The 15,346-nt window shown below is 41.1% G+C and overlaps 1 protein-coding gene across 1 annotated transcript in view; it reads left to right on the top strand.

Annotated features, from left to right (window-relative positions):
* Positions 1-15,346, top strand: part of NCOA2 (nuclear receptor coactivator 2) — a 223,136-nt gene that overhangs the window by 187,503 nt on the left and 20,287 nt on the right. The window contains 6 exon segments of the mRNA XM_015423896.1: positions 4,420-4,512; positions 4,514-4,637; positions 8,081-8,287; positions 9,069-9,284; positions 10,939-11,068; positions 15,034-15,199. Coding sequence (XP_015279382.1) covers positions 4,420-4,512; positions 4,514-4,637; positions 8,081-8,287; positions 9,069-9,284; positions 10,939-11,068; positions 15,034-15,199 — 936 coding nt within the window.

Here is a 15,346-nt window from a genome sequence, read left to right on the forward strand (position 1 = left end):
GTAATGAAGTAGGGAGGCAAGAGACAGTATTCTGATCATACTCAGTTATATCCTATGAAGCCAGGAATAAGCTATGAGATAGCTGCCTGGGTATTAGGGGGCCAGGGTTTACCTTTAGCCAGCACTCAGCTTGGAAATCTGCTTTGAAGATCTAGGACATGAATGATGCCAATAAAGAGGAGAGTGACTCTGAGCATGTTCTCTCAGCGCTTCCATATGAATTGGTAGAAAGCATTAACAAGGCTAGAGTTGCTAGATTTGAATCCAGTAGCACCTTAAGGACCAACAAGATTTTCTGGGTATAAGCTTTCAAGAGTCAAAGCTCCCTTCTTCAGATATCCAACATAGTGAGCTTTGATTCTTGAAAGCTTATGCCCTTGAAGGCTTATACCCCAAAAATCTTGTTGGTCTCTAATGTGCTACTGGACTTTAATCTGGCTTTTCTACCATAGACCAACACAGATACCCTTTGAAACTGTCTTCCTAGAAGGCTATAGTTGTTATTTGCGTGACAGATCAGTCCTTGCTGATGAAGGATTTTCATGGCAGCTGGACAAAGAAGTCCTTGGGATTGGCAGAAGTGATTTTCCCTCAGCATAGCAGAATTTCCTACTGCAGCCCAAAATGCCTTCCAGAATGCTGCTTCTGGAGGAAAGGGAGATCCTCTGTGAACAGAAGCATTTGCTGCAGGAACTCTCCTTCTGTGGGGGGAAAATTTTGTTGAATCCAACACTGGAGTTGTTTGGTAGCTCTTAGGACAAACTATGACACCTGCACCTGACAAAGAGTTGCTGCTGAAAACAGTAATCCCATGTCATACTCTTTCATCTCTCCCCATAACATTTGAGCAGAGTTAGCCATATATTGGAAAGGTCAGGTAAGGCCTTTCACTGCCTTTGCTCCACATCATTGGCAGACACAGGTTTGGGTGAGAAAGGGAGGGAAACAATACAGGCAACTCCACCTAAACCGTATAGCATTTTTAGAGGCAGCTCCATACCCGATGTCACATCTACTTCTTCCTTAAATTGTTCAGGTTGATAAAACTCTGTAAAGAGTCCCAAAGGATAACTAGACAATAAAATAGATTGACTCTTATGTTATATCAAATTGAGACAGCAATATTAACTTCACATATACCTATATATGAAGTTAAGATAGTTGTCCCAACAACAATCTTTTAAGTTGTTATAAGTTATTGTTATAACTACTTAGAGTCACAATGGGAAACCTCACTGGAAACTGATTGGTGTATATTAAATAAAAATTAATAGTAAACATTTTTGAAAACTCGTTCTTTAAATATTTTATCTAAAACTTCATCACCAATATTTAACATACTTTAATATACTTTTTCAGTAAATGATATACTGAATATTGAGTCTGCTATACATCCTGTGATTAATAAATGTCTGCACAATAGAATTTAAATGTACATTAATCTCCTTTGTCATAACTTTTCCTTCTGAAATTTTGCTGTGATTTTTATGTGTTTACGAAAACTGAGTACAGAATTTGTGTTAAAGAAGTGTTTCAACTGTCTTGTTTTAGCTGTTTTTCAGACATAAAACCATAGAGCTTTAGTGGTGCTTAGAGAGGACTGGCATAACTTCTGAGTTTTCCTGGAAGTTATGTCACACCGACACCAACAGCCACCCTCTATTTCCCTGCCCCCCCCCCCAGTTGCTTTCTCTGTTCCCCTGGAGGAAATGGCAACTTCAGAGGATAGACTCTGTAGAATCACTTACCCACTGAACTTCTCCCACTCCCCAGATTCCACTCTCCCCAGGCTCCGCCCCTAAATCCAGCAATTTCCCGATCTGGAGTTGGCAGTGGCAGCCTTAACCTTCATGCTTAGCAAATGCCTCTCCTCAGTAAAGGCCCAGTGATTGAAGGGGGGAGGTCAAGAAGCAGGCCACAATCCAGTAAGAACCTTATGGGAGGAACCAGTGTCTGTGCCTCTGTGCTTTAGTTTATTTAGTAGACTCTTAATACCTAAATTTGCCTCTTTGTGTGTGTGTGCGCATATATGTGAGGAATCCATGTTTTTATGGAACTGTAAACCCTTTTCATTTAAAAATTAGTTAGGATAAATCAAGGGCTACCCAAGCAGAGGAAGCAATATAGTCTTAGGCTTATAGGCCCAGCTGGGCTAAAAAATTCTAATTATTTATTTTCAACTTATTTGCTTTGGGATATGTAATAAAAACTTATTTCACTGAAAGTTTACAGGTTGTTTTTTTGTTTTTGTTTTTGAGTTTTGCATGTTTGGTGTTACTGAAGGCCAGATAAAAGTTCATATGTAAGTTGGTACATACAATAATGCTATTTCTGGGATTTAGAAGTAATTCATTAGACTGTTTTCTGTTACTAACCAAGAGCTTTTATAGTCTTCTGGTTTGAAAATGTGCAAAGGCCCAAATGATTAGCTGGCTTCAACGCTTTATGTGAGTGTTGTTAACAACATATGTGTAAAGATCGTGGGAAAGACTCAGCAGTGCTACGAGGGATGAAACTGTATTTGAAGAAAAAAAAAACATTTTGGTGGCTGTTTATGCCAGATTTTGCAATCCAGTGCTGCTTGAAAGAAATTTCCTTAACTATGCAGCTGTGTTCATGCCTGCTCATTGCAGCTGCAGTTTTGTTGTTACATCTGAATACAGCCTTCATCTGGCCATCCTTAATTTTCAGAATAATTTGAGGCAGCTAGAGTGCCCTCAACTCAGAAGGTTTTCACTTCCTGTGATGTTTCCATTAGTAAATGTCTCTGATCATCAAGCCAGCAGTTTAATGTTAAGTAGGGAAACTTAGATTCTGGTTTGCTCATTAGATGGAGCGAATCGCTGTGTTCGGTTTTTAAAAAATCTGCAGTTTTCTGGCAGTGATGGAAAGACCCAGCAAACCGAATGTGTGTTACCCATGTGGAAATAACTATTATTTAATGTGTGTTTGTTCTTGTCCTAAGCAAGCAATACTACAATAATGGCAGAGTGTTGATTTCTGGTGAAAAGGGTTTTTTGTTTCGTCCATGAAACTCTGAATCCTTTGCACCCTTGGAGATACCTCTGTGCCAGTTCATGACTATGCAGCAAGAAGAAAATATTAACCAGTTTGCCTTTAGAAAGAGTATTGATTAGTCTACTTTATGGTTTCAAAAAGAGTCTGAGGCAAGAGGAGAAATTATACCAGGCCTCTTATTTGTGGGGTATATATCAAGAGGTCCAGCTAATGGATACTCCTGTCAATGCTTACTACAGGGTGTTTTCCCACATGGAGACAGGCTTGTGTGGCTTCCCCCTGGCTGCTGTGGCTGCCAGCACAATGTAGTGGCAACAGGGCTTCCATATGGCAGGTTTCCTTGGAGTTTCCCTGCCCCAGTCTCTTAACAGTGGCTTTTCTCCCCCGCCACTTGTGCCACCAAGAAGGGTTGCCAGGTCCATTCGTCGCACTGGCAAGGAAATTTGGAAGGAGTTCCAGGGATGGGCGGGGACGTCACACCATGTGCTGACATCACTCGGAAGTGATGTCAGCATGTTGGGGGCGATACTCTGCTTTGGGGGCAAAACTCTATAGTAAAATTGGTCTCGAACCATAGAGTTTTGCTCAAAAAGCAGAGCATCCCCCCTCCAACGTCATCAATGCACTGATGTTACTTCTGGGTGACATCAGCACATCATGCACAGCATTGGGGATTGAGGGAATTTCCTCCCGACAGCCAGCTAGCCAGCAGTCTTGGGATTGGGGAATGGTATCCCTACCATCAAGACTTTCTCATTTTTTAAAACTGGCATTTTTATATTATTATATCATCTTAATGTTATAACAGTCTGTGTATCAGTTTCTCCTGAATCCCCAACTTTCATTTTCTTTAAAGTCTGTAGCCCCTTTAATTACAGGCTATGCTGTTCCTCTTGTATCTTCACTACAAAAAGGTCTAGAGAATTACGTTTTTTAAAATGAAAGTTTGGAATTAGAGTATCTGACCGACAGATTGTAATAACATGGTAATGATACTCAATTGCTGTTTAAAAACAGACAGGAAGTGACCCTGTTGGCAAGAGAATGGCCACCATGGGGACAAGGAAAATGGTTGCCTTGTGGGCAAGATTAGGATAATCTGAACTTTTCTACCCATTAAGCCGCCATCCAGGATTTGCTGCAATTTTTCCCAAAACATCATACCAAAGTAGGTTTGAGAAAGATCAGAGAAAAGCTGAGGGAACCTTGGGAGGTGTACAAATGCACCACAGTGCTGTGGGGAATGGAGGGGGGCTGCTTCTCAACAGCATGAAACCCAGGGCAAAAACCCTGTATGACCCAGGACCAGGTGTTCATTCTGTTCCGTGATATTTCAACTGAACAATTAAGAATTTGCCCTCAGTAAGAAAAATGTATGTGGTTTCCTCCCTTTCATTAAAGCCCAGCAGCGAGCTAGATAATTTGGAAGAAATTCTGGATGATCTGCAAAATAGCCAGTTGTCGCAGCTTTTCCCGGACACCCGACCAGGTGCTTCAGAAAACAGCAGGATCGGTTGACAAACAAGCCATCATCAATGACCTCATGCAGATCACAGGTGAAAACAGCCCTGGCACTCCTGTTGGAGCCCAGAAACCATCAATGAGGATCTCGCAGAGCAGTAAGTCTGAGCTATTGCCGGGTCACAAAAGCATGTAAAATTATTATGATAAGAATAAAAACTGTAGCTTTTGCAAGGCTGACAAGCAGTTTCATAATTTCTACTAACAGAATAGCACCATCTGCTGTTCTAATCCACTAGAGCACTATTCTGAACTCTTACGTGGGCAATGTGCTTTACCATTGCTTTACCAAGATTACCATATTTAATGTCACTGCAAATTTAAAATATGTACTTTTAGCTGACAGTTTTACTTTGACTCACTCAATAACACATGACTGCCACATATTTGTTTACATAATTCATTGCACAGTATTGGATTGTACTTAAGGAGAAGTGGGCCCTGACCTCGTCAGATCTTTGAAGCTAAGCAGGGTTGGCCCTGGCTAGTATTTGGATGGGAGACCTCCAAGGAATACTGGGGTTGTGACACAGGCAAGCAAGGGCAAACCACCTCTTGCCTTGGAAATTCTACAGGATCGCCATAAGTCAACTGTGACTTGACAGCACTTTCCACCACCAAGGAGAAGTGGATACTTTACCATAAAATGGAAACACCTCCAATCCAGAGATCACAAACTTTCTAGCAGCCCATTTGCCTCCGTACAGTTGTGATCACAGTTCTTACAAAATGCTTAGGCTAGTCAACAGAGGCTTTCCAAAACCTGATCTGTTAACTTGGCATGATAGGATCAGGCTTTAAAAGGTGGCCAGTAGTGGATCAATCATCACTTGCAGCATTGATCAAAGTAAATGGAGGAGAAGGCAATAGATATATTATGGACTTCTTTGTGCCTCTGAAACATGATTGATGCTGTGAGGAGGTTCAGTCAGAAGCCTTTAAGAGTGCTGAACTCTTGCTGTACTTGTCCCCTCCACCCCCTTGCACACCTTTCCAAACAGCTAACTATTCCATCTGGCAGTTGACCCAGAGAACTCCTAACATACCTGCCTACCCGGACAATTATACCAGAAATGCTGCCAAGTTGCTAGATAAGATTTTTTCCACTCCATGCATCGGATACAGGATGTCTGTGTATTGAAACCTCTGCCTGTTCATGTTCCCTGTTGCTGACTGGAGCCAAGAGAATGCATATGCTTTGAAACCACTAAAAGTAGGACATGGGAAAATGAGGCCTAAAAATGACAGAGATTGCTTAACTTAAAACCAGTGTTTTCCAGATCTGATAGTTTTAAGTTCAATATCCCATTAAATGACAACAGTAGTAGTGGTGGTGGTGGTGGTGGTGGTGGTGGTAGTAGTAGTAGTAGTAGTAATGTCCTGTTAAGGCAATTTAGTTGCAGTTCTCTGCATTAAAACCAATTTCTGAAAACTGTTACAAAATGTGGTTGGAAAGTCCTTATTTAAAAACCTTCATTTTAAATATTTAATTTTCATGTGATCACAGATACTGCATGCATTGGTTTCCTTTAAATAATGTAGGCCCCGGTCACATGAAAGGTTTTGGCCCGGGAGAGGGACGGATCGGGGGTGCACCAAATGGGCGCGATCCCACCGCAACATCTGGGAAACGTTGCGCACCCGTCCCCGATCCGGCCCTTCCTGCCGAAAACCCGCATCAAAAATACACCACCTCCAGAGGAGGTCTTACCGGAACGGCCGGGGCAAGCGCGGCCGTGGGATTGCCGGCGCATCCTTCTGCCGGCGCATCCCTGGCTCCTGGCTGAACTGCGCATGCTCACACATGCGCAGTTCGGCAGCCTCCCGTCGCTTGGTCCCCGGTCTCCCCGGCATCTGATCGTGCCGGGGAGCGATTGCGCGGCAGCTCACGGGGTCTGCATGATCCCGCTGCCGCGTCTCTATTTTGGTGCGGCTTTCAAAAGCCACACTTTGCCCGTCCTTTTTTCCCCCCGTGTCACAGGGACCGTAGTGTATCAAGCTGGAGCATTCTTTATAAATACCTTCTGTCTGTTACCTTCCACGTTAGAATCCACATATCCAAAAAGAGTGGTGTCTCTTTTTCCAGACATTACATTCTTGTTACTGAGACAGAAATCAAATATTATGGGGCATTCAGCTTAGTAATGTGAGTCCATAGAGGATTTAAGCCCCCCTTCCTTTACTTATTATTTCCTGCAAGTGCCTCCCTACCATTCACATTATATTAACAAACTCAGGTTGGGACCTGCCATGGTGATGTCTCCTCCTGCTCTTTGTAGCAACCATAAGAATTGCCTCATCATATTCAGAAGTTACTGCCTTTCTCACTAGAAAAGGATTTGCAGTCTGCACTTAAAGGATGAGATATTTATATCCATGGATTAATTTTAGCTTTGCCTGTAAAAATAAATAAATGTGTGTGCCACACAAGGAGCAAATACTTCTTTGGGGGAAATTTGCTATTTAAAAATACCTAGCTCTTCTGCCAAACTGAGGGTTCCCACCCCGAACAATTTGTGTGTGTATAGAAGAAATTTATGAAGTATCTTTTTAATGTAACATCCTAGAAGGACTATTAATAAGTACATCAGGTGTTTCATTATGATAGCAGTATGTAACTAGTGGCTCCTGGGACAAATCTGGCCCTCAGCAATATCTCCCTGCCACTCATACCATTCTAGTGGCTAAAAGGATCCTCTTGGCCCCAGGCAAATTCTCATGGGAGCCTTCAGAAGGAAGGGTGAAATTGTCATAAGTACAGGTTGAACCAACCACACCGTGTTCCTTCCAGGAAAGGAATCATGTGAGTTTTTAATGTTCAGCTTCATCTAGTTATGAAATATTGGTAATGGTTAACAAATTTTGTAAAGAGAAGAAATCAGCTAAGCCCTTTGGTTGAAAATTCTCTGACGTTCCTTAATAGTGATTTCCCATGCTAGGACCATTATTTATTTATTTATTTATTTATACATTTAGATTTATATATCGCCCTCCCCAAATGAGCTCATTACAGAAAAGTCAGAGAATACAAGGGATCAAATGTCATATGCTTGAATTTTAATTCATGTAAAAATTTTGAATGTTTAAGGTACTTCACATACATTGTCCCAATTATCCTTGCTGCGACTTTTTTTTTTTTTAACGGGGAGCCAGAACAACCGATTACCAGCTACCCCATAATAAAAAAATTAAGCTTCTGAAATCTCTTGAAAGCAATTCCACACAGAAAGAGAGAAAGCCGCAGCCACCCCCCTTATGTCTACTCACAGCAGAAAGACACACACACCCTTTTTTTGCTGCAGCTTTTTAAAACAGGTGAGCATTGTGGATCCACAATGTAGATGAAAGCTGAGGGTAAAATAAAAGTGCATATGGCTACTAGTATGGCCAATAAAAGTTTGAACTGGGATCTTGGTTCACATCTCCTTCTCTTAACAACTGTGCTTAATTAGAGTATATTCCTGGAAGTTACAGTTTCAGGTACTATTCAGATATGACCACTCAGAATCATTTTTTGTTTTCTATTTTCTTCTCTGCTTAGCTTTTACTAACTCACGATCAGCACAGTTGGGAAGGATGTTACCAAACCAGAATTTACCACTTGACATCACTTTGCAAAGCTCATCAGGTGCTGGATCTTTCCCACCCATAAGAAACAACAGTCCATATTCAGTGATACCTCAGCCCGGAATGATGGGCAATCAAGGAATGATGGGAAATCAAGGAAATCTAGGGAACAGTAGCCCAGGTAAGGACTACTGTCTTTTGTGAGGTTCTTCATAACGTGCCCAGTAATTTCATGGATGGATCTTGGTTTCTGAACAGTTACAGCCAGAAAGATAAAATTATAAGATGAGGGATGGAATTCAGCAGCAGTAAATTGGCATCAGAGATACCAGATCGGGTATCAGTGCTTCAGGCACCTAGAGCCTAATTCTGTGTTCATTTACTTGAAAGAAAGTTCCCCTGAGTTTAGAGGGGTTACTACTATGTAACTGCGCATAGAATTGCCATAGGCTGTGATCCTAAAGACATGTTTTTGAACCTGTCCCATTGTAATCATTGGGCTTTATTCTGAGTAGTTCCATCATGCTGATAATTCTTTCCAAAAGATTTTAAAAATATTCTGAAATGTAATGGATACTTAAAAGTCTCAGGAATATAGTTATCTGCCATTATATTTATGATTAAGAGAACATCAGTTTCCTGGATTGTTGCTAGGAGAGCATTTCCAGGCGAACGTGTACATTTCACATAATTTATCTTAACTGTTAGAAAGTATGTCATTACAGTAATCTAAATGAAACTAGGTCTTAATCTCTCAGTGTGCAGTTTTCCGGGTGCAGAATTCATCACATGTAAATGGCACGTCATAATACAATAACTTATCATCCATCCTTTCACCAAAAATGTGCTAAAAGAAATAACTCTTGGTTTCTTTCTATTTTGTCCTTTGCAGAACTGTCAAAACTGAATCTAGAGCTCTTTTCAAGCACAAGTTAACTTTTTTGTGTGTCTGTTTTTAATAGGGATGATGAGCAGTAATACCCCTCGGCCCAACTTGCCATCAGGCGACTGGGGAACCCAAGGTGCTGCTGTCAGGGTAACTTGTGCTACCACAACAAGTGCCATGAACAGGCCAGTCCAAGGAGGCATGATACGTAACCCAACGTCCAGCCTTCCTGTGAGACCCAGTAGTCTCCCTGGCCCAAGGCAAATGCTTCAATCTCAAGTTATGAATATTGGTAAGCCTTAGTCCAGTTATTGAGATGTTCTCCTTTTCATGGAATTTATATCATCAGCTATAACAACAGAATGGTTGGCGATAGTCTGGTGTTCCCTCCCACCCCTTTTCCAGTTATGCACATCTGTGACAGCTGAGAAAAGAGTACTAGTTAGCAAATGAGTTATTGTGCATGAGGCAAGTTACACAGTGTAGTTGCCTGTCACAGTGTTGGCAGAGGAGCAGACGGAAGAAAGAATTTATGTTTCCCTTTTCACACCCTGAATAGGTAAATAAAAGAGGTCAGCTTGCCTTCCTAACATAGGTAGGAAGGGGTGTCCAGAATAGCCCATTGAACAGTCCCTTAACTGTTCTTTCTATCTCTGTCTTTCTCTCCCTGTCTCCTCACTTCCTCAGCAATGCCTGGATTTCCCTCTTGTTAAATACAACTGTCTCATACTCAGCCAGTATTTCAGGACAGCAAGACACAACTACAAAGGGATTTCCACCCCTGTCATTGGCTGGGGTTGCTGTGGGGGGGGGAGAACTTCAATAAATCTGTTACTCTTTAAAGTGCCACAAGACTCTTTTTTTGTGTTAAAGTGCTTAAGGCAGTCTCCCTCATTTGGACACTAAATACCATGGGGTCAGAGAGGTGTAATTAGTGGTGGCAGTTGGGTAGAAATACCAAGGCAGCTGCCATGACCTCTGATCATGCAAAGAAACAAACATGAACAAGGTAGTCCTCAGGTTGCTAGATTCTGAGAACCACTGAAGGTGATGACAGTTTTAAATAGATGTAAATACAGTCGCTCAGTTCAGTGTGGCAGCAGAACTATTGCATATAGCAGAGCTGGCATTGTTTCAGCAATTTATTCTTATAGCTTTGTAACTTTGCACTGGCAGATAGTGTGGCCCCCAGCTCTACCACCCAATGCAACTGCGCTCAGATTCAGAGCTACAAGTAGGTTAGGCAGTCACATGTTACTTGAACTGGGCTTAAACTGGTCCCAGTGCAGATACAGTGAAGGGATTACTTTAGGATTAACAAGGTTCTGTTGGTCCACCTTCTTCTCCTTGGCACAGGCTCTGTGTCAAAGCATACAGGAACTATGAGGCCTGAGCATGCTGCTCGTGTCGCTATCCAGCAGCCCCCACACCACCACTCAAAAAAAAAAAACCCCAAGGCTCCAAGTTTGCACTATTGGAACAGTTGGGAGGGCTTGATGGGGATGTGGGAGACAGATGAGCACAGGTTTCCCATTTGCTGCCATGGTTTGACATGATGAATGCCCATGTATGCCATAGCAGGAAGGAAGAAATCAGGGTTTTGCTATGCCCTGTAGATAATCCACTGTACACAATGATATATCTGTGGTACAGTTGGATCAGTCCCTGAACTGAATCAATAGTTTTACAGTGCACAAAAAAATTATAGTACTTTTAAAGATTTTCAACCCTGCAAGCACAACTTGGATCAATTTTTTATAGAAACTGCAACTGAGAACAGGCTGGGTGACCTGTTTATCCATGAGGTTGTATTTTAACAATTGTAAGATAGCTGGATGCTTAAGATCAAAGAATTACACATAGCCAGCCTTTCAGTGGCATTGCCTTTTTGAAAACTATTACTGATGTCAGGAAGATTTTATGTGTATCTGGTTTTCTTCTCTTAGGAGCTTCGGAACTTGAAATGAATATGGGAGGTCCTCAATATAGCCAGCAGCAGGCTCCTCCAAATCAAACTGCTCCATGGCCAGATAGTATCTTGCCCATAGATCAGACATCTTTTGGTAATCAGAACCGGTAAGATTTTTTTTTAAAAAAATGTTCACAAGCTAGTATGTGTTTATACATCTTGAGGTAGGAAAGTGTTCTTTAATTTTATGCACTATCTCCAGATCATTCTTCCTACTTACTGCAGCTTCTAGCTCATTTGCTAATTAGTTCAGTGGCTAATCAAGTTGCCTGTCCTTGGCCAGCATGACTGTATAGAAATGGGATTGAGAGTGTAGGCCCTCTCAGACTTGCTTAGAGGGAAGAAATGTGTGCTGTTATTACCTTGGTAGGATGTGCTCTCTTATGTTACCCCTTAAGGTATGCTAACCAAATCTAGGTTTGTTTGCAAATCAAAGTTCAAGTTGGAGCTATCATTGCAATCCAGTTGAAGCTATGTCTAACTTCACCAAATCAATATGAAAACTGCATTAATATTAATTCCTATGTGTATTTTATGTGTATCCACATAAATTTGTGGATAGAATACAGCACTTCATAATTCTTGTAAAATATGTTGAAAAAGCAAATCAGTGTAAAACAGGACTCTAGTACTCGAATGGATTGGTAAATAAAATTTAAAATAACCTCTTCAAAATGAACAGCAGTTAAGCAGTTTGGCAGTTGTGGTGCTGAAGTAATATGCAATCACAATTTTAAGTGAACTGGTCATTGATACAAGTTTTTATTTGATTGCACTTGGTTGCTTTGACACTTGTCTGTAATAATGTCTTATATAGTCTTTATTGCTCGTTTTATGGCTTTACTGTATTTTCTTAGTCATAATAACCATATGGTTAGACACTGCTTGGCATAATTTCATTGGCAGTGGTGCAAACTAAGAAAGTTCATTGCTGAATCACTGAAAATAACTAGTGGCGAATGCATCAGGGAGAAAGGAGCTATAGGTCTAACTCCTGTTGCTGATTGTCCTCATTTTTATTCTTGGTGGACATTTTCTATGTGCCCGGTTGGCAATCTTATTTAACCTAGTTAAGACCAAGGAGGAAGAACAATGCCCAGCTGCTTTTATTGATTTATATCAATAAGGTTTTAGCTTTAATACCTTTACTGACTTTAGTTGTTTGTCTCCTGGCTCAAGGAGAGAAGCAGTTTCTTTACAAGGCTGTCATGCACACAAGGCTCGTACAGTTCGGATCATGCTATAAATTCCTTTCATCATTCTGGGGAGAGATAGGAACATACAGAATTGGTCTCCCCTTGATAAATACTTCACAGTCTAAATACTTATCCCAGCAATATTTAAATATGGTTTATTTTGCATGGTGTGGACTATCTGAGGCTGTCCAAGAGCACTCTATATTATGCAGTACTTAACTTCTGATGCCTTGCTTTCTCTTTTGGAACCAGGACTTCAGAAAGAGGATCATCCCATGAATTGTGCCATAGGTTTATTTTAGGGAAATGACAACATTACATTGTAGCCATTTTAATTTCATCATTGAAATTAAAGAGAGCTGAATTACTCACTGAGTTCTTAATGGCAAGATTGTCAGGGATAAATCCCACAAAATATTATTTTTATAATGTAGTGTGTGTGTGTGTGTGTGTGTGTGCACGTGCGTGCGTGTGTGTGATTACATTATTCATATGCTGCTTTTGCAATTAGGGTATTCTTGGCAGCATAAAATTTAAAACCAAAACACTATTTTAAAACTCAAACAACAGCAAAATAAAATTATATAAACCACATAAAAGTAATACCAGGACAGGAGATTAACTGAAAATCTTGGGTGAACAAGAAGAACTTAATTAGACATGATAGGAAATAATGTTGCTGCTGAAAAGCTTCAGGAGGAGGGTGCAGTTTGCAGTAGTAATGGGGGAGGAAGAGGAGGATCTGAACCTTTCTGATGCACTTTTGGCCTTCTACTTCCTTCATGGGTTCTGGACACATTTGACACGTTATGAAGAAAAACAGCTGTGGGGAGATGGTCACAGGAGAAAATGAAGCAAATAGCTGAATTGTCATCAGCACTGTCTTTATGAACTACCAACTGCCTCATCTTGAAGGAACAGAGCAGAATCTTTTCATCTCTGGACTCTATAGATTAGGGCCAGACTAGATGTTTTGAGGTGTTTGCTGTTCCCAGGTCCGCATCTGCTGCCAGATTTCGAACATCTGCAAAGGGTGGGGCACAATCTACTGAGAGGACTGGCAGACAGGAAGTCTGCTCCTTCCAACTGTTTCATTATTTTATAGTATGATCTGTGAATTACTGTTCATGGGGTTTTCTTGGCAAAGATACTGGAGTGGGTTGCCATTTCCTTCTCAACAAAAGTCCGCATAGTCAAAGCAATGGTATTCTCCGTAGTAATGTATGGCTGTGAGAGCTGGACCGTAAGGAAGGCCGAGTGCCGAAGAATAGCTGCCTTCGAATTATGGTGCTGGAGAAGACTCTTGAGAGTCCCCTGGACTGCGAGGATATTGAATCAGTCAATCCTAAAGGAAATCAAACCTGACTTTTCCCTGGAAGGACAGATACTGAAGCTGAAGCTCAAATACTTTGGCCACCAAATGAGAAGAGAGCACTCACTGGAGAAGACCCTGATGCTGGGAAAGACTGAAGGTAACAGAAGAAGGGGGCGGCAAAGCACGAGATGGTTAGACGGTGGTACTGATGCAATGAACGTGAAATTGAACGAACGGAGGACGACAGAAGACAGGAGGGCCTGGTGTGATGTAGTTCATGGGGTCGCGAAGAGTCAACTGTGCGACTGAACAACAACAACTGTGAATTTGAGCTTGTAGCGATATCCCATTCAGATACAGGCAGTTCAGATGCAACAGCCAAACCCATGGTTCTTCGCCTCAGACTAGCCTACTCCTCTTCTTTTGTCCCCTTGCACTCTCCAGTGTCTTCCTTTCACACCAAATCATTGCTTGTCTTACATCAAAACCAGTAAGCTATGATTTAAACTAGTTAAGGTTTGAGCATGATCTCCAGTTCTTGTTTGTAGGGCAAACGTAAATCATTCTTTGCTGGTTTGAATATAATGGCAAACTGGTTTGCAGTGAAAGGGAGATAACTGAGGCATGGAAGGCAAGGGAAAGGTACATGAGCCCAAGACTTGTTCAGATAACAGCAAGCCTGGGTTAGATATTTTTTGCAACCAAGCCACTGTGTGTGATGCATTAGCACTTGATACGGATCAGGGGTAGGCAACCTATTTTGGGCCCAAGTGCTGATTTTTGCATACCCCTACTGTAGATGTTTCCTTTATCATATATCTGTTAGAATGCTTGTTCATACTGCTCTAATTAACCTAAAAGCCAAATCATTATTCTCTTTGGAGAGGGGCTGCGTGCTGGAATTAGCTCAGCAATTGACTTTTTATTATATGTCAGTCTCCTGGCACCAAGGTGGCTTGGTTTCATAATCTTTTGATGATAAAGCATGTTTGATTTCACAATCTTACAACTGCATGTTGTCGGGAACAGTTAGTGATCTTCTGGTACAGAATGAAAGAAGTGGCAGTCTCAGTGTTCTTGATTTAAACTATCTGATTAGTGTTATCAGTAATCATCCAGCTTGTTATAAAATTAAGTTGTCAGAATAGAATATGTTATTCTGGATAAGAACAATATTTATTGGTGTTAACTTGTACAGTGATTTAGCAGTGCAATTTCCCAGACAGATAGAACTTGGCAGCTAATACCAGAATGGGATAAGGAGATAATGTGAGCTAAGATAAAGAAATAGCTGCCTCCTTGCACTCTCTGTAAAATTGTATTCCATTTGGTAACAGTGGCAAGCTTAGGAAAAAGAGTTTTATGTCCTGATGGGGCTAAAAGTGATAAATATAGAAAGTGTATATTCCCATGTTCTACGCAAAGTCTAAACAAGAAGTTTATTTCAGTTCAAATAAATTTGCCTAGCAGAATCCCAAAACACGTTCCCAGCATTTTGTTTGGGATTGTGGGAGAGATCATCCCAGTACTTGCTTAATGAATTGCATGCTTTCCTTTCCAGGCAACCATTTGGAAGCTCTCCTGATGAACTGCTGTGTCAACATCCTGCATCAGAGTCTCCAAGTGATGAGGGAGCTCTTCTTGATCAGCTTTACATGGCACTGAGAAATTTTGATGGTCTCGAAGAAATTGACAGAGCTCTAGGGATACCAGAACTAGTCAGCCAGGTATCGGTAGTATAAAAACATTTCTGAAAATGTATCATGCTGTTTCAGTTGTAACAAACATTTCTCTGGGGTAAAAAACCTTTTAGCGCTAACTGGATAATAATATTCTGAATATTCTTCCATATATTAACATTGTGAAGGTAACTT

The sequence above is a fragment of the Gekko japonicus genome, unplaced genomic scaffold (genome assembly GCF_001447785.1).
Source record: "Gekko japonicus isolate JY-2015 unplaced genomic scaffold, Gekko_japonicus_V1.1 scaffold289, whole genome shotgun sequence".
Taxonomy (NCBI): domain Eukaryota; kingdom Metazoa; phylum Chordata; class Lepidosauria; order Squamata; family Gekkonidae; genus Gekko; species Gekko japonicus.